Raw genomic sequence first — 19,326 nt, 5'->3', positions numbered from 1 at the left:
GTTATTCAAACTTGCAGGAAAAAGGAAAATGAAAAAATGAAGAAGAAATAGACCCTTTCTGCACTCATAGAAAGAGGCATTATTACAGAAACCCATGGTTAACAGTGGAAACAATAACAAAAGTGATGCAGGCCTTGAAGAAGTTTCAGTTTTCAAAGATCAAACTCAGTGTATTCAGTCCTGGTCAGTGTTTACCTCTAATGATGATTACTGAGATCATTTGAGGCCCCAGAAATGAACTTGTCCCTCTGTGACATTAAAGCTGTAAAAGTGTCCTTCAGACACAGCCATGGGTCCATCTTTGCTCTAAACACAGTTCTTGACCACTTGTTAAGACATTTTATTGCAGAGAGCTGTGTGGCTGCAGTCAGTCCTTCAGTCCTTATCTTCACTTTATCGGCAACACACACACACACACACACACACGCACGCACACACACACACACACACACACACACACACACACACACACACACACACACACACACACACACACACACACACACACACACAGTTTTGTTTCAACACATTTCCATCAGTGGTAATTACAGATTAAACTGTGAGGTGTCTCAGTTTCCTTGAACTAAAGAAGATATCTAATAATACAACCTGACGTCCAATGCCTCAACTTCTTCTGAAGTGTTAACAACAGAAGACAAGTCAAAGTCTGTTTTATACATGTTGGCCTCACAGAGTTTTGGTACCTGTTACAGACAAGGACTGTACCTGAATGAACCACTAGATGGACACACTCTGCCATCAGTGTGTGAATGTGTGTGTGAAAAGGTGTATGTGAGTGTTTTAAAGTGTCTGTGTGGTCACTAGACTGTGAAAGCGCTTCTGGATATAAATGCAAGTCCATTTACCATCATAATGAAAACACATTTATTAGAATTACATAAATAGACTTCATACAGAAGGGAACTGAAGCAGAAATGTCTCATCTGAAATGTAAATATCAGCTGCAGCTGTCATGTAAATTTTGTGGAGTAAAAAAGGCTGTTTGTGTCATTCTGTGTGAGCGGTGAGAAAAACTCAAGAAAACTTCTGTCCGTCAAAAAGACAGTTACATTTAAAGACCTTTGAGGATCTTAAAGAAGTCATAATGTGTAAGTATGTGTAATATGATTCATTGTTCGATTAAAACAAGCAGGTGACATAAATAAAAAGCCTTCATCTGCATCTTCATCATCTAAAAAATCTCACATAAATTGTCCTCAATTCACAATTGGAGATCATTATTTGTACAAAGAACACACCACTGTGGAAAAGAAAATAAAAACCATAAAAATACTATAAATCAGCTCGAACTTACATAAACTAATGATGATGAAGATGAAAAAAATATATTTGTGTTATCTTCCAATCAAAACAAACACCTGTCCTGTTTACACTCCATCCTTTGTTCATCTCACCAAACTTCTGCAGACTAATTGAATATTTAAGAATTAGAGGAACAAGAAACAGAAATATTCCGTTCATGGTGAACATCTTCCTCTTGTCCTTCATGATGCTTTAATCTCAATCACTCTGTTGACGTAGTCTGCTTCATCTGTGTCCTGAGAGAGAGACAGAGAGAGACTCTCAGACAGTCTGACCAGCCTCACAACAACACTGCTCTCCAAACACCAATCAGAGTAAAGCAAATTGTAACACAATGTAAAGAAACCTACCTGGAACATTGGAAAGAAGAAACTAAAAGCCAAAGTAGATCAGAATGTTATCTAGAGATGATGAATCAGCAGAATATCTCTCTACTATCAGAGATAGAAAGCAGAGACAGATGCTCACCAAGTACAGGCTCAGTGACCACAAACTGACAATCCAAACAGGAAGACACAAAAAATCATGGCAACCAAAAGAAAACAGAACGTGTGGTCACTGCTCGACAGGTGAGGTTGAGACAGAGATGCACTTTCTCCTACAATGTAAAAGATTCAATGAAACAGGGAACATTTATTTTAACAAGTTCAACTCTGTAATCTCAGATTTTAAAGAGCTGAATGACATCTCAAAAATAAAAACACTCCCGGGAGAAGGAGACAGGGCATACCTTGCTGCCCAATATGTGTCAACATGCCACAACCTGAGGGACAGTGAATGACCAACACACACACACACACACACACACACACACACACACACACACTGTATATACTGTATATATAATTAATGTAAATCAATCTTGGTGTTGTGTTTGTGTTGTTAGTGTTGTGTTCTGTCCGCGTGTTTGGACAGATGTGTTTTGGACAAATTTTCATCCCAATAAAGCCCCTTTGAATTGAATTTGAATTTGAATTTGAATTTGAGAGAGAGAGAGAGAGAGAGAGAGAGAGAGAGAGAGTATTATATATATAGAATATTATTATTGTGATTAATATTATTTTATTGTTATATGCTTTGGCAATATAAGCACTGCCTTGTCATGCCAATAAAGCTATTGAAATTGAAATTGAGAGAGAGAGAGAGAGGTGTTGGTGCTCTGCAGTGAGTTTAATGCAGCTGAAAGAGAAATGCCAGCAGCACCTTGAGCTTGTCTTGGTAAATCAAAGTCTAATATAAAGTGAGATTAGCTCTCCTTAATGAAATGAAGACAGTTTACTGTTGACAGAATAATGTACCTGTCCTCATCTAGTAGCTTACCTTCACTGGTTTGTTGCAGCATCTTGATCTGAACCAGCTGAAAGAAAAGGAGATGGAATAAATAAACATGAATACAAGTGAAACATTTTAAAGAGAACAATATGTCTGTAGCTGGAAATGATCACATCATAGAAAAGTTGGTCTCACCACTGAAAGATGACGATTGTACTGCAGAGCATTATGACTCCCAGGATCTTCACTGTAACGTAGACAGAAAGCCCAAACTCTGTAACAAGACAGCATGGTCACCTTCTCCTTAATGGAAAATGTTACAGCTCTAAAACATCCTGAACTTTAATTCCTTCTGTTAACCTCAAATGTAAACTTGTACATCATAAAACACGACCTTCTGCACTTCATTAACCAAAATAAAATGTCTAACGTGAAACACTGAGAGTCTTTGTCTCCTCTGCTGTCTTGACATCTTGTCCTTCATTCACAGGATATGTGGCAGAACAGCGGATGTTGTATCCATCATGTTGGTCTGACAGAGTGATGGTCTCCTGGATTTTAGTTGTGAAGGTCCCATCTGTGTTTTCCTCTATTTTGTTGTGAGAGTCTTGTTGGAGACTCCAGGTGAGTTTAGGAGGGGAGTGTGGACAGGGAGTGAAAGCTGAGCAGGTTATAGTGACAGACTCCTTCTCCTTCAGATCACCTGAGATCTCAATTCTGGGGCGACGAGGAGAATCTGTGGGTTCAAATCAAACACATATTTGAAAAGAAATCATTTCAGATTCATTCATTTGTGTTTTTAAATGCCAAATCTAACACTTTTTTGCCCCAAAATCAGACAATTTCATTTTAAACTGCAACAATAGACTCAGTGTTTTCTCAGAATTTAAATTCTTGGCAAAGTGACAACTTCTTTTTATTCTGAACAATAACATTATAGACTGACTGACAGAAACAAAACTCTCTTACCTTCAACTGTTACTAGAAGAGGATCACAATAAGCTGTTGCCTTCAATAGTCTGCTCTCAATTCTGAAGTAGTATGTGTTTGTGTAATTAGTGATTAAACTGGAAAATATAGTGGTGCAGTTCGTCTCTCTGAGGTTTCCCGTAATATTCACCGGGTAGATGTTATCTGTCCTACTGCTGTGGAAAATCACATTTTGTTGATTGTTGTAAAAAATGTGATTACTTTTAATCCACACTCCAAAGATTTCTCTGCTGCTTTTAAACTCTTTTTTTGACCTCGTTCTAAAATTACATGGGATTTGCAAACAAGATCCACTCAGTGCTTCCATCTTCTTTGGTGCAGTGATGAAGAGGTCTGAATCTTCAGGACAATCAGCCAAAACACCTGTAAACCAGAATCATGATTAACATGTGGAATGTGGAATATGTGGAATATAAAGTTGATGACAAACAAAGCAGCAGTACGTTGTTTGCTGGTCTTTTTCTCTGTCCTGTGAACAATGTCAGTATAAAACATTTCACTTTGCAGTCAGGACATGAACAGTTAGATAAAGTAACTCTGTCTGCTCTTTCTGCTTTATTTCTATAAACAATGAATGTCTCCAAATAAAAGTGAGTGAACAAACAGCTCACCTGAAACAAAGAAGACACTCAGCAACATGTTGGCTGTCACCATATTCACACACAGGACTGACATGACATTGAAAAAAACAACTTTTCAATATTTCAGTCAAAGCATCTTTTAAACAGCAAACAAGGAACTAGCCATGTAAAACCAGATGTTACTGTGTTATAAGTAGGAATGAATAATATCTGCAGAGTTGCACTGAAAACAGTTTAATTATCAAATGATTTTATGATACTACACTCGGCATCTCATTTGTTTGAGGCTCATTTCTGCTAAAACAACAAATAAATTATATCATTTCTGGTATTAAAATGCAGCAAAATAAAAACCTGTCTGAGTTAAAAAGTCATCAAAAGCAGCAACATTTGACCTTACCAAACAAGCCTGCAGCTGAAAAAGAGGAGAAAGTCGTTTCTTCCAGTTACAGTGACCCAGTAACAGACGTCCCTGCTCAGACGTGTGATATAAAAGCAGCCAGACTTATTGTTTCACAAGACTCAAATACTGAAGAAATAAGAGAAGTTTTCATCCTTCCTGCTTATGTCCTGTGAGTGAGGAAGTCTTCAGCACATCAGAATGCAAGTGACTTCCCAGTGAGCAAAGAGTGGTCTAGATCACGTCTTTTAGACGTCATTTAAGGACATCCAAGAAAAGTCTAAAAAGACGTCCTCTGGGGAGCCAGAATGAAAGTTTTTTATACATCTTTTCTGGATGTTGTATAGACGTTTATATATCGTTTATCGACTAATTCTGGCTGTCAGTGGACGTCTAGATTACGGCCTGACTGGACGTCTTTTCTCAACGTCATTTATTGACTAATTCTGGCTGTCAATGGACGTCCAGATCATGGCCTGGCCATCTCAATAGTCAGGCCATAATCTAGACATCCACTGACATCCAGAATTAGTTGAGAATAGACGTTCATACTGGCTATGATCTGGACATCCACTGACAGCCAGAATTAGTCGATTAACAACATATAAACGTCTATACAACATCCAGAAAAGACGTATAAAAAACTTTCATTCTGGCTCCCCAGAGGACGTCTTTTAGACGTCTTGGATGTCCTTAAATGACGTCTAAAAGACGTGATCTAGACCACTCTTTGCTCACTGGGTTATTCTTTATTATTATTTTGATCAGGAGACTTGTGTATGTGTTATCTTATTTTGTCGTACATGTTACATTAGGAGGACGTTTTAAATTGGGCCTTGATGCAGAGCTGCTTCTCATACATCTGTATCAAGTATTTTAAGGGGCACTAATACACAGGAGGAAAATATCGAGCTGTTCTAGATTTAAAATGCAACTGTGTAAGTCACCCAGATCAGTTGCTGGTGAAGCTCATTCTGTTGGGTCAGAGAAGGAAACTGTTTTGTATCCATCAGAAATCATATCTGATAAAAGATGTGAGCTGTGTGTTGGATTCTTTCTCACTTCTCATTGCTGTTAGCAAATTAACTAAAGCAAAGTGTTCCAGTCAAAGAATAAATAGTCAATACTTGGACAATGAACACAGTTGTGGAGCACATGATGAAGACATTTAGCTGCAGAGAGCTGTGTGGAGGACTTGTAGACAGAAGCAGCAAACCAACTTCCCTGTTTCCCTGACCTTTTACCTCTCAGGTTTGTCCTCAGAGCTCTTTACGTAACTTCATCCGGTTGCATCCCACCACTTCTCTTTTCACAGTCAGTTTGGTTTATCAGCCACACAGAGATACAGTTCTGTTGCATCATATTTACATCGCACCGTTTTAGTGGTAATTATAGACTGACGGCGTCAAAGTTTCCTCGTACCAAAATGGACTTCTAAAATACAACCTGACGCCTAATGCCTCAACTTATTCTGAACAAAGAAAGATAAGACAGAGAATATTTCATGTTGGTACCTCAGGGTTTTGGTTACTTGTGTCAAGTTTTTCTCACTGCTGCTCAGCAACACAGAGCTGATGAGTGAACCTCAGTGAGTAAAATGACATATACGCAAAGTTCTCAGTCTTTTCTCAGCACTCTGCACAATGACATCATCAGTTTAGCTCCCGCCACTTATTTTTTATTTACACTGAAATGCCCATCTTGTGTTCATCCTACCAATCTTATCATAACATTATTATTTAACATGTAGAGGCGGCTGTGGCTCCGGAGGTTATGCTAACCAGAGGGTCAGTGGTTCAATCCCTGGTTCCAGCTGCATGTCAAAGTGTTTTTGGGCAAGATACTGAACACCAACTTCCTCCCAGTGGCTGTTCCATCAGTGTGTCAGTGGAGTAAATGTGTACTTATCTTTTTAGGCTCACAGTGCCTGAAAAGTCTGACACTTTTGATGGTTGTGATGGGCGTGACCAGAGGTGAATTTAGGTTTAGGAGTTTTAATAGGAGAAGTATCAGCACCACCAGCTGGTGGTGTATGAGCCACTCATGAATTAAAGTAGAGAAAGACATTCAGCTGTACACTCAAACAGACTCAGAGCCAGAAGTTCATATTTACAGAGAAACATAAACACTTAAATACAGCACTGATCAACCTGATCGATCTGCATTTACAATATTCCAAGTCAAATCTTCAAATCCTGCCAAACAGATGATAAATGAGAATTAAAAATTTGTAACAATAACGGTCTGGATACTTGAGGAATTAGTGATAAGTGCCCTCATCTCTTCACAAATACAGATCAGATCATGCTGAGAGTATATTTACATTATAATACACAAGGTAACTAAAGCAAAAAATAAACTACCAGCTACAGCTGTCATATACAGTTATTGGAGTAAAAAAGGCTGTTTGTTTCATTCTTTCACCTCGTGAAAAATTCTGTCCCTCAAAAAACACAGTTACATTTAAAGACCTTTGAGGATTCTCAAAAAGTCACAATGTGTAAGTATCACTTATAGAAGGTAAACTGATCTTCAGAGGACTTTAACCACCACATTTTGACTACAAAACACTGAGACATGACCTCTGTGTCTTCTGTGACAGCTACAGCCCTGACTATAGTTACTAGCTACAACACATTTGACCATTAATAAGATTAATTGTTGGATTAAAACAAGCAGTTGACATTAATAAAAAATCCTTACATACAAAGAAAACATCATGAAGGCAAAGAAAAGCAATGAATATATAAATGCCATAAAACAGCTCGACCTTACACAAACTAATGATGAAGCTGCAGTATATCATATTTGTGTTATCTTCCATCAAAACAAACACCTGTCCTGTTTACACTCCATCCTTCGTTCATCTCACCAAACTTCTGCAGAGAATTTTTATTATTTAAGATTAGAGGAACAAGAAACAGAGAAATATTCAATTTATGGTGAACATGTCATCTTCCTCTTCTCCTTCATGATGCTTGAATCTCAATCACTCTGTTGACACAGTCTGCTTCATCTGTGTCCTGAGAGAGAGACAGAGAGAGAGACACAGAGAAAGAGAGAGAGAGAGAGAGAGAGAGAGAGAGAGGTGTTGGTGCTCTGCAGTGAGTTTAATGCAGCTGAAAGAGAAATGCCAGCAGCACCTTGAGCTTGTCTTGGTAAATCAAAGTCTAATATAAAGTGAGATTAGCTCTCCTTAATGAAATGAAGACAGTTTACTGTTGACAGAATAATGTACCTGTCCTCATCTAGTAGCTTACCTTCACTGGTTTGTTGCAGCATCTTGATCTGAACCAGCTGAAAGAAAAGGAGATGGAAGAACACACGAGTTAAAGTCCCCATGATGTCAAAATCACGATGTGTTTTTCCACATATATCTTGCTTCATATCTCACTTATACACCAGCATCAGGCCCAACATTAGCACACAAAAAGATCCGTTTTGCAGATATTTTTAATGTTATTTTAGAGTTTGTAACTGACTGGAAAATCATCAAAACTCATCAAAGATGACTTATCATGCACTCAGGGGTGTATATAGATTATTTGTCCAACGCTTTCTTGGAAGTGAGTTCCTCATGACAGGAACTAATGGATTACTGTACAAAAGCATAGCTTTATAACTTATACAAAAACCCACCTTTGTAACATTATTCAGTGTGTGTTTAGGGTGAAACTGGATCATGTTTTATGGAGAAAACATTTGCTGGTTTTCATTCTGCTGCCCTCAGGCTGCTCTGCCTTGTGAAACTCTTGACAGATAGCATTACTTGTTGCTAAACTAACTGCTAACAAACTGGTAACCAGCAGCTTCTCAGTAAACAGCTGTGAACTGGGGACATATGGGCCTCCAAGAACGACGACGGAGGCCCATTCCAAGGTGATTTATGGAAATTTCCTGGTAGACAGATACTGGTAGCTTTATTGTTAAAGAAAAAACGCTAACTGTTGCTAAATGTAGTGAGCTGCCCTTAGCTTGGTGAGTTGTCCTTGCTGACTCACGCATATCATAGAAAAGTTGGTCTCACCACTCAAAGATGACGATTGTACTGTAGAGCATTATGACTCCCAGGATCTTCACTGTAACGTAGACAGAAAGCCCAAACTCTGTAACAAGACAGCATGGTCACCTTCTTCTTAATGGAAAATGTTACGGCTCTAAAACATCCTGAACTTTAATTCCTTCTGTTAACCTCAAATGTAAACTTGTACATCATAAAACATGACCTTCTGCACTTCATTAACCAAAATAAAATGTCTAACATGAAACACTGAGAGTCAAACTGACTCAGCTGAAGTGTTTTCAGAGCATCTTTCCATGACTGAGTTCTCACAAAGCTGAATTTCATTAACAGAACAAACTGTATTCAACAATAAATGCTCTCCAGCCACCACGAGATGCTGAGCACTTCTTTTCTCTCCAAGTAGAAGTTTATTACTCTACAATCATTTCATAAAAATGCAGTCAAAAGTGCTTTACTAAAACTAGGATACTTAAAACAACAAAACAAATGCGTAGACTAAAATGAGCAGATTCAGTCCAGTTCTACATTCACCTGGACTATTTAAAGGAACCCGCGACGATGTTTGACTCCCGAGATCATTTGTGGCCACACAGTAATAATCTCCTCCATTTGTCACATTAAAGCGGTAAAAGTGTCCTTTAGATACAACCATTAGTCCGTCTTTACTGTTCCTGAACCAGGTGAAGCTGCTGACGGGAGGCTTGGCTCTGCTGGAGCAGGTCAGGTTCACCCAGCTACCTGCTGATGCACTGACGGACACTGAGGTGTCTTTAGGAGCATCTGAGGAAAATGTGACAGAGATGGGAGATATGAGAGTAACATCAGAGCCCGAATAAGATCCTTTATTTGTATCATGTGCTGACAGGATCCAATAACAAACTCTGGTTGTCTTACATGAAACACTGAGAGTCTTTGTCTCCTCTGCTGTCTTGACATCTTGTCCTTCATTCACAGGATATGTGGCAGAACAGCTGATGTTGTATCCATCATGTTGGTCTGACAGAGTGATGGTCTCCTGGATTTTAGTTGTAAAGGTCCCATCTGTGTTTTCCTCTGTTTTGTTGTGAGAGTCTTGTTGGAGACTCCAGGTGAGTTTAGGGGGGGAGTGTGGACAGGGAGTGAAAGCTGAGCAGGTTATAGTGACAGACTCCTTCTCCTTCAGATCACCTGAGATCTCAATTCTGGGGCGACGAGGAGAATCTGTGGGTTCAAATCAAACACATGTTTTACGCTGAAGCACATATTGCTTAAGTGTGACGTGTTTGGATTAAGTGTAGCACAATTAGCCAACGTCATCTCCCCACCAGCAAACCAGACCAGCAGGACCAAACGTCACCGCAAGTGACACAATCGGGTCCAGGATGAAAGAGAGCTGGGATTAGAGCTAAGATGACTCAGTCTAATTCTCTACCAAGCCTTCCTCTGGCATATGCCAGATCGCAGGAAAATACAATGGAAGAAGAAGGACTCTTGTGCCAACATGACCTGGCTACATCCCAACATCCTGGATCAAGCTATTGCAGTGGATGGGTCGATGGATTGTGTTTCCCAGCTGACAAATCTTTTATGTTATGATGTCAACCAATCTGATCTGAGAATTCACCAGCGTCTTTATTGCTGCTGTGTATATCCCTCCAGACGCAAACACAAATATGCAATACAGGAATTGTATGAAGTCATCAGGAGCAACATGACAAAAAAATCTGATGGGATTTTTATTGTAGCTGGTGATTTTAGTCAAACTGACCTCACACTGTTTCACCTAAATTCCACAATCATGTTCAGATCCCCACCAGGAAGAAACACCCTGGATCATGTCTATGCAAATATTCCTGGCGGCTACAAAGTAAACTGTTAGTGTGGACAGAAAAACAGAAAGCATGTCCTTTCAGTAAGGTGACAAGGAAGAATACAACACCACCGGAGCAAGACTGAAAGCTGGTGTCACGAAGGAAAAGAGGAGACATCAGACATCAGAGACTGGAGAGGAACCTCAACATCAACAGCACTAAAGAATTGTGGCTGGAGATTCAACATGTCACAGGCTACAAAAGCAGGAGTGTCATCAAGTGTGAGATCACGTTGCCGGATGAACTTAACGCATTTTATGCTCGCTTTGATCTCCTCAACAAAGAGTCAGCTCTTAAGTCTACTCCACCTCTAGTGGCTGGAGTCCAGCCACTATCATTATCCACAGCAATCTTGCGGAGAGTGAACATGAGTAAAACTGCTGGTCCTGATAACATCCCTGGCCGTGTACTAAAAACATGTCTCAGTCAGCTAGCTGATGTTGTTACTGACATTTATAACATATCACTCTCACGGGAGATTGCCACCATCGTCCCTGTGCCTTGAAGGTCGTCAGTGTCCAATGTTAACTCACCCCATTCTGATAAAGTGCATTGAAAGACCAGCTCTCAGGCACATCTCAGTCTTCAGACACCATGAAAATAAGAACAATTACATCAGAATGCTGTCTGTGGACCACAGCTCAGCATTCATTACAACCTCACCATTGAAGCTGATTGGAAAACTTCACACTGTGCTCGAGTACCACACTCTGCAACTGGAGGCACACACACCCAGTCCACATCAGTGGAGCTGAGGTGGAGCAAAGAGAGCAGAGAGTCCAAAGGATACTAAAAGATGACACCCACTCCTGCCACAGTCTGTTCACTCTGCTGGTATCTGGCAAAAGATATCTGTTGTTGTACCACCAGACAACAGTGCTTCTGTGTGGTTGTGAGACTCGTAAACTCATTCTCAACACTACACCATAAGAAATAGTTTTTCTTGTGCAGCATACAGGAACTACAACTTGCATTTTGTTGTACAACCCTGTGTTGTAGAATGAAAAACAAGTTAATCATGAACTTTGACAGAAGGAAACAAAACTCTCTTACCTTTAACTGTTATTAGAAGAGGATCACAAATGGCCGTTGCCTCAAATAGTCTGCTCTCAATCCTGAAGTAGTATGTGTTTGTGTAATTAGTGATTAAACTGGAAAATAAAGTGGTGCAGTTTTTCTCTCTCAGGTTTCCAGTGATATTAATGGGATACATGCTAGCTGGTTTACTGCTGTTGAAAATCACATCGCTTGGATTGTTGCCAAATCTGTGGTCATTTCTAATCCACACTCCAAAGATTTCTCTGCTGCTGTTAAACTCTTGTTCTGATTTAGCTCTGAAGTGACATGGGATTTGCAAACAAGATCCACTCAGGGCTTCCATCGTCTTTGGTGCAGTAATGAAGAGGCCTGAATCTTGAGGACAAACAGGATCAGCCAAAACACCTGTAAAGCAGATTGATGATTAACAAAATGTGGAAGAGAAGAGTTGATTATAAACAAAGCAGCAGTATGATGCATGCTGAAATGAATGTAAATGATCAATGTCTCCAAATAAAAGTGAGTGAACAAACAGCTCACCTGAAACGAATAAGACACTCAGCAACATGTTGGCTGTCACCATATTCACACACAAGACTGCCATGACACTCATCACCTGGTTTTGAAAATAAAATGTTGGTTTTCAATATTTCAATCAAAGCATCTTTTAAACAAATCATTCATGTTCTTTTAAAGCAACTTCAGATTCACACATTCAAACCAGGACTGTGCCATGTACAACCAAATGGTACTGTGTTATAAGTAGTGATGAAAATATATATATATAATATATAATATATTACCTCCTTTCATGGAAAGCAGCGAAATAAAACATCAAATTCAAACATAAAAAGCAGTTACATTTGACTCTACCAAACAATCCTGCAGCTAAAACAGAGAGACACTTAGTTTTAAAATCAGAAAGAACAGACTCCGCAATAAACAGATAAAAGCAAACAGATTTGTTGTTTCAAGCAACATGTCACAAATTTAAAACACTGCTGAAATAGTCGTCAATTTTCTAGTGAATCAGGAAGTCAACCTTTGATAGAGCTTAACTTCACACAGGTGCAAATAATTTTTTGTAGTATGATTGTATTACTCACTTACTGTGAGTATATTGTATCGGTTGCAAGCCCATATGCCTTATTTTTCTGGAAGTATTGGGTATATTGTAATAGTAACATACTAGTAAATACTTACTATATTGTAAGGAGGATATTTCCAGTCGAGATTCAGATGATTTTCTCCTGCTGAGTTTCTTATTGTCAAACTTACAGCTGTTCACTGCAGACAGACCAGTTTACAGAGCCAAAGGAAAAAAAGGCTGAATGTGGCAACAGAGCTGCTACGACTCCTTCTGCTGAATGAGGTGAGAAACTGTTGCGGTTTTTGTTGACATGCAACCAAGCAAGTGCCCATCAGAAATAAGATGTGACTAAAGAAAAAACACCGAGGGAACACAGATAAAAGTCTGTAAATGTCACAGCTTGAAGAAGAGTGGAGCAGAGTGAAATTTAGATATAATTTGGACTTTAAGGCTACATGTAACTTCATGCATACTTTAATCCATGGCCTTACCGGCACTGAAATATTATAGAGTATTAATAACTTCTACACTAAGTGATTAAGCAAATGTTTTGCAAAACACTGCAGACACCAACTGACCAACTTCCCCCTTCCTATCTTATCTTTTTCTCTGTGGTTTGCATGACATTATCATTTCCCTCGCCATCACTTCTCTTATGCACTTCCACTCTCTCTGTCAACAGGCATGCACATATACTGTAGACCTAAGGCTTATATGTAGTCATCTTTCATCTCATTTAAAGTGATGTAGCACTAAATGTAACGTCCACTTGCAGGACTTGCCCCACTCTCTCAAAATATAACAGATCAAAACTTTGCAAAAAAAATTCAGATGCTCATTTATTTACTTCTGAGAGAATCATCACCCCAAGACCCTTGTTTCACTAAACTACAGTACTGTAGCAGATAGCGCTTTAAGTTGAGGTTTTACACTTTAGAGGCAAAGTAGTGAGACTTATATGGCTTGACTGGTTTGAATTGAGGACAGCTTGTACCACAGTGTGGTTGTCCACAGAATACAACAGCAGTGCGTTAATATCAGAAGAGGTTCTTGAATTTGATCCCAACTTAACAACCACACAGCTCTCCTCACGGGAGGAATATCTTTCTGATTAATTGAATCCATCAGATTATTTTATATTTCTTTATTTTTCAATTCAAATGAAGACAAAAAGGGTTTCATTACAGTGAAATTAATCAATATGTTCAAAAGAAATGACTGTATCAATAAAATGGGATACACAGTAGATTATGTAACAACATCTCGCCAAAAATAATCTCACAAAACAAAATGACAAACGTTTCAAAATTAAACAAAATCTTGCTCATGTGTGTACAGAGCTGCCTCTGGTATCATCTTCATTCATTTTATTTACACTTTGGGACTTTTATTTGCACATATGTGACATAAAAATAACAGATCAAACAGGAACAGCTGTGTGAGGTCAGCACACAAATATGAACATGCTGATCATGTAAAGCTGCACAACATCTTTCTGCCCAGGCTCCAGTGTCTACACCAACACATATATAAAACATGCTTTGAACATTAAACCTCTAGGCACATTAAATATGAATCCTAAACAACAACAACAACAACAACAACCATTTTCCTTCACTTTAGTGTAGACATCCTCTGGGCCATCAGCAGTCTGTGTTTAACTGTTTGCAGGCTTGGACACGTTGACCTGTGCGTACAGCGTCTCCTCCTGCTGTCCACTGTCCTGGACTGAGTCAGAGGACGGTTTAGGTCTGCACCTGGAGAAGTCGATCTCTCCATAATGGATGTTTTCGTCCTCTTCTGTTTGACCCTGTATAAACACGAACCAAACAGAATCCTTTTATTTTAAATAATGACAGGCCCAGCTCAAAAGAAATGAAATTGAATTTTGGACACAATCAGAACTACATACATCACAGACCAGAGACTGCTCTGATAAAGGTATTTTAAATAAATAAATCATTATCTGAGCAGTGGGTGAGATAGGCAGCCTGTGTGAACAGATGTAAAACATTCAAAACACCCAGTGCAGTAAAGTTTTATAGTATTTATGCACCTGAGTCTGTTGTGGAGTTGGGCGTGTTGACTTCAAATACCTGTAAGACATGAGAGGCTGTTTTTTTAGGATGAATATACAGCGTGCCAGTCAATTCTGACGGAAACAGATAGTATCTCATGTGTGGCTGAAATGTCACTGCCAACTGAGTCAAGCATCTGCTGTGGTTTTGCGATACCTACCAAACACAGGCAACCAGACAGATGAGAGCAATGATCCCGATGATCCCACCGAGAACTGCATGCCAGTGCACAGAGCTAACAGGATGTCCTGATGGAAAAACAAGACCAATGTAAAACATTAAGTGGTAAAAAGAACATGTGATTCGATGTCGACACGTGATACAACTGCTGTAGGCATTACTGGAGTTTGGCTTTTCACATATGGATGCTATATATAAGCCCTATACAAGTGACTACAAGGCAATGACAAAATGGTATTTCACATGTAAGGTGAAGACTTCAGCACTGTAAAGCGCCCGTACAACCAACATTTAGTTAACAACAAGTACATTCAAGATGCAGCAACCAAAAGTGCATTTGTTCCGCATTCACTATTAGACTACTGTGCATTTGTAATAATGTTTCAGATGAAATGGCTATCATGTCAGAAACCAAATTAGTAATAGCCTATCCAAAGTGCAGCCACAACGAGGAGTGCAATGCTTATAGCCTACGGCTGGTAACTGTGCACACACTTGTAAAACGAACTATCGTCACAGTGATTACATTTCTGATGCAAATAAAAGAACAATGTGTATGCCGAAGATATAATATCTTGCACTATTTTGTACTTCATTCAAAAATAGTTCTCACAGCGTGGAAGGCAAGGATGCATAAAAGAAGATGAGACATTCTCAAGCGGTAAACGCCTGTTTAAATGAATGAACTTGAGTTTGCTGTAGTGGAAGGAGCTACAAAGCTGGCCGTCCCCAGTCCCCAGTTGCAGTTGAATCGAGGAGATAGTGTGATCATGTGATCATGTGAGCTTGCGAATCCATTTTGCAAGGCTTCAGGCTATGTGATCAGTCAAATCAGCATCCTGCGAGGAACTACTGGCAGCTATGGTTTAGGTGTGATGACCAGCAAGAACAGCGACTGTTCATTTGAAAGCAACAATGCCGGCTCCTGAAGAGGTTATGATAGCAGCTGTAATATCAGTTCTATCAGAACTGGAGGGTATATCACACTGAGAGAAGAGCAAGGAAAGGCACCAAAGCCTTTAGCCTTTAGTGACTGCTGGTGGTAGTCCTCTTCTACTGTTGATCTGATTGGTTGAAACTCAGCCTGTGATAGGTGCTGATAGACAGATGATTCGTACAATCACCTGACAAGTATATTTTAAAAGTTCAAGCCCTTCCCTGAACAGTCACCCAGGATGACTTTCCACAAGGTTCTGAGTAAAAAAACATCATGAGAGTCAGGTTATCAGTTAACCAGTAACATAATACCTGCAGAACAGAAGTGCTGCTGTCTTCAGAACAAACTTTTAAATTAGGCCCTTTAGATCTAACATAGGTGAAGATTCAGCAACTGAGATTGCTTATTTCTCTCTAGGTTATGTAACAAAACCTATTGAGCCTTTGTAAGATGAATTGTATGGATTCAATTCAGGTCAGTATTTACCTTTAATATCAAAGTCAATCACTAATGATTTATCATTACCAAGATAAATGATCTTGAAACAGTCTTTGGTACTTTACAGGGTACCAAAACAAAGGTTAGATTAAATGAGCCGATCCAGTCCAGTCCTACATTTACCTGCAACAGCCAAACGAAACCATAATGACGTCTGGTTACCGAGATCATTTGCGGCCACACAGTAATAATCTCCACCATCTATCGCATCAAAGCTGTAAAAGTGTCCTTCAGATACATTCATTGGTCCATCTTTACTGTTCCTGAACCAGGTGAAGCTGCTGACGGGAGGCTTGGCTCTGCTGGAGCAGGTCAGGTTCACCCAGCTACCTGCTGATGCACTGATGGACACTGAGGTGTCTTTAGGAGCATCTGAGGAAAATGTGACAGAGATGTGAGATATGAGAGTAACATCAGAGCCTGAATAAGATCCTTTATTTGTATCATGTGCTGACAGGATCCAATAACAAACTCTGGTTGTCTTACATGAAACACTGAGAGTCTTTGTCTCCTCTGCTGTCTTGACATCTTGTCCTTCATTCACAGGATATGTGGCAGAACAGCTGATGTTGCATCCATCATGTTGGTCTGACAGAGTGATGGTCTCCTGGATTTTAGTTGTAAACGTCCCATCTGTGTTTTCCTCTGTTTTGTTGTGAGAGTCTTGTTGGAGACTCCAGGTGAGTTTAGGAGGGGAGTGTGGACAGGGAGTGAAAGCTGAGCAGGTTATAGTGACAGACTCCTTCTCCTTCAGATCACCTGAGATCTCAATTCTGGGGCGACGAGGAGAATCTGTGGGTTCAAATCAAACACATGTTTTAAATTAAACAATTCAGTACAGTACATTTTGTACCATAGATTCAAATTTGAGCATTTATATTAAATTCAGTCAGCTTCATCATGAGACATTAAAATTAATTTGGATATTTCTACATTTTTGTAGAATTTAGCCTTTAATAATGATAAATGTGAATGACTCACAGACAGTCACCACATGAGACTTCCCTTTTTTCTAAGCCTGTTCACATATGAGTGCTTTTAATAGCAATGAAAGAAATTTCACAGTCAAGTTCAGGTTCATGGTGCTTGCTGTTTGAGTCTTGAGCTGTGACAACATTATGCCAACGCCATATTACAGAGTTCTCTGTTCATCAAAAAGAAAAGTACAGTAAAACTCAGTGACTAAAAGAAAACCAAGGTTGAATGTAGACATGTAACAAGTCTGTTGTGGTACTTTACAGGGAACTAAAACAAAGGAGAGCAGGTTAGATTAAAGGAGCAGATTCAGTCCAGTTCGACATTTACCTGCACCATTCAAATGGATCTGTGACGACGTCTGGTTACCGAGATCATTTGTGGCCACACAGTAATAATCTCCTCCACATGTCGCATCAAAGCTGTAAAAGTGTCCTTCAGATACATTCATTGGTCCATCTTTACTGTTCCTGAACCAGGTGAAGCTGCTGACGGGAGGCTTGGCTCTGCTGGAGCAGGTCAGGTTCACCCAGCTACCTGCTGATGCACTGATGGACACTGAGGTGTTTTTAGGAGCATCTGAGGAAAATGTGACAGAGATGTGAGATATGAGAGTAACATCAGAGCCTGAATAAGATCCTTTATTTGTATCATGTGCTGACAGGATCCAATAACAAACTCTGGTTGTCTTACATGAAACACTGAGAGTCTTTGTCTCCTCTGCTGTCTTGACATCTTGTCCTTCATTCACAGGATATGTGGCAGAACAGCTGATGTTGTATCCATCATGTTGGTCTGACAGAATGATGGTCTCCTGGATTTTAGTTGTAAAGGTCCCATCTGTGTTTTCCTCTATTTTGTTGTGAGAGTCTTGTTGGAGACTCCAGGTGAGTTTAGGAGGGGAGTGTGGACAGGGAGTGAAAGCTGAGCAGGTTATAGTGACAGACTCCTTCTCCTTCAGATCACCTGAGATCTCAATTCTGGGGCGACGAGGAGAATCTGTGGGTTCAAATCAAACACACATTTTAAAGAAATAATTTTAAATTGATTGATTTGTGTTTTTGTTCTGTTCAATTAGCCGCAAAATTTGTTCATTTAATGTCAAATTGTTATGAGTGTTTGATCGGTGTTAAAATTCATGGCAAGGTGAAAGTTAATTTAAAAAGTGTAATGGATTTCCCTTTTTATTCTGAACAATAACATTATAGACTGACTGACAGAAACAAAACTCTCTTACCTTTAACTGTTATTAGAAGAGGATCACAAGAAGCTGTTGCCTTGAATGGTTTGCTCTCAATTCTGAAGTAGTATGTGTTTGTGTAATTAGTGATTAAACTGGAAAATAAAGTGGTGCAGTTTTTCTCTCTCAGGTTTCCAGTTATCTTCATTGGATAGATGTTATCTTTCTTGTTACTATGGAAAATCACATTGTTTAGATTGGGGGTATTCTTCATCCACACTCCAAAGATTTCTTTGCTGCTGTCAAACCCTTCTTCTGGATCAGGTCTAAAGTAACATGGGATTTGCAAACAAGATCCACTCAGTGCTTCCATCTTCTTTGGTGCAGTGATGAAGAGGTTTGATTTTCCAGGACAAGACGCCAGAGCACCTGTAAACCAGACTCATGATTAACAAAATGTTTGAAACAATCTTCATTAAGACAAAAGATAAAATATTCTTCAGCAGCAATATTTTTGCATTATGGCCTATTTTACTGTACAGTCTGTTAATGGTACAGTTCCTATCAGTTTACAAGAAGCAGATAACAATCTCCACTTAATCCCACACAAGCCTGACCCCCGGTGGTGACCAAACCCAGTGACACAAACACTCCAATGATTCAAGTAATGTCTCCAAATAAAAGTGAGAGAACAAACAGCTCACCTGAGAGAAAGAAGAGGCTCAGCAACATGTTGGCTGTCACCATATTCACACACAGGACTGAAATGACACTCGATTTCCCTGTTTAGCTGTTGTAATTAAAACTACGTCAACTTCCTCTTTTATGGCTTTATGACCCCTTTTTTTATACTGGGTCTCTCCTGTCCTGCTGATATCCTGTGAGTATTATTATTCACATGACTCACTGC

At 39.4% G+C, this 19,326-nt stretch overlaps 2 protein-coding genes and 2 long non-coding RNA genes across 4 annotated transcripts; all 4 read right to left on the bottom strand.

Moving 5' to 3' along the window:
• Positions 1 to 974: 974 nt before the first annotated feature.
• Positions 975 to 12,074, bottom strand: LOC311249820 (sialic acid-binding Ig-like lectin 13). The gene is made up of 8 exons (XM_084341136.1): positions 12,019 to 12,074; positions 11,494 to 11,883; positions 9,485 to 9,790; positions 9,122 to 9,370; positions 3,026 to 3,331; positions 2,791 to 2,869; positions 2,644 to 2,680; positions 975 to 1,559 (listed from the first exon to the last, which is right to left on the bottom strand). Exons 1-8 carry the CDS (start codon positions 12,059 to 12,061, stop codon positions 1,506 to 1,508), a joined length of 1,464 nt encoding a protein of 487 aa, XP_084197262.1. The 5' UTR covers positions 12,062 to 12,074; the 3' UTR covers positions 975 to 1,505.
• LOC311249743 lies at positions 3,863 to 4,653 on the bottom strand. Its single transcript, XR_014621214.1, has 3 exons — positions 4,567 to 4,653; positions 4,197 to 4,253; positions 3,863 to 3,948 (listed from the first exon to the last, which is right to left on the bottom strand). It is a non-coding gene; the product is annotated as an uncharacterized lncRNA (long non-coding RNA).
• On the bottom strand, positions 7,522 to 8,669 carry LOC311249744. The gene is made up of 3 exons (XR_014621215.1): positions 8,594 to 8,669; positions 7,827 to 7,863; positions 7,522 to 7,589 (listed from the first exon to the last, which is right to left on the bottom strand). It is a non-coding gene; the product is annotated as an uncharacterized lncRNA (long non-coding RNA).
• Positions 12,075 to 14,225: 2,151 nt separating the features above from the next.
• Positions 14,226 to 19,148, bottom strand: LOC311249819 (sialic acid-binding Ig-like lectin 14; the record flags this gene model as incomplete). Its single annotated transcript, XM_084341135.1, has 7 exons — positions 14,226 to 14,378; positions 14,856 to 14,894; positions 15,997 to 16,019; positions 16,385 to 16,633; positions 16,748 to 17,053; positions 18,474 to 18,845; positions 19,121 to 19,148. The coding sequence occupies 7 exons, from the start codon at positions 19,146 to 19,148 to the stop codon at positions 14,226 to 14,228; spliced, it is 1,170 nt and encodes a 389-aa protein (XP_084197261.1).
• Between the last annotated feature and the right edge of the window lie 178 nt (positions 19,149 to 19,326).

The sequence above is a fragment of the Pagrus pagrus genome, assembly GCF_965226575.1.
Source record: "Pagrus pagrus genome assembly, chromosome: 20".
NCBI lineage: Eukaryota > Metazoa > Chordata > Actinopteri > Spariformes > Sparidae > Pagrus > Pagrus pagrus.
This window is presented reverse-complemented; position numbering and strand designations above follow the sequence as displayed.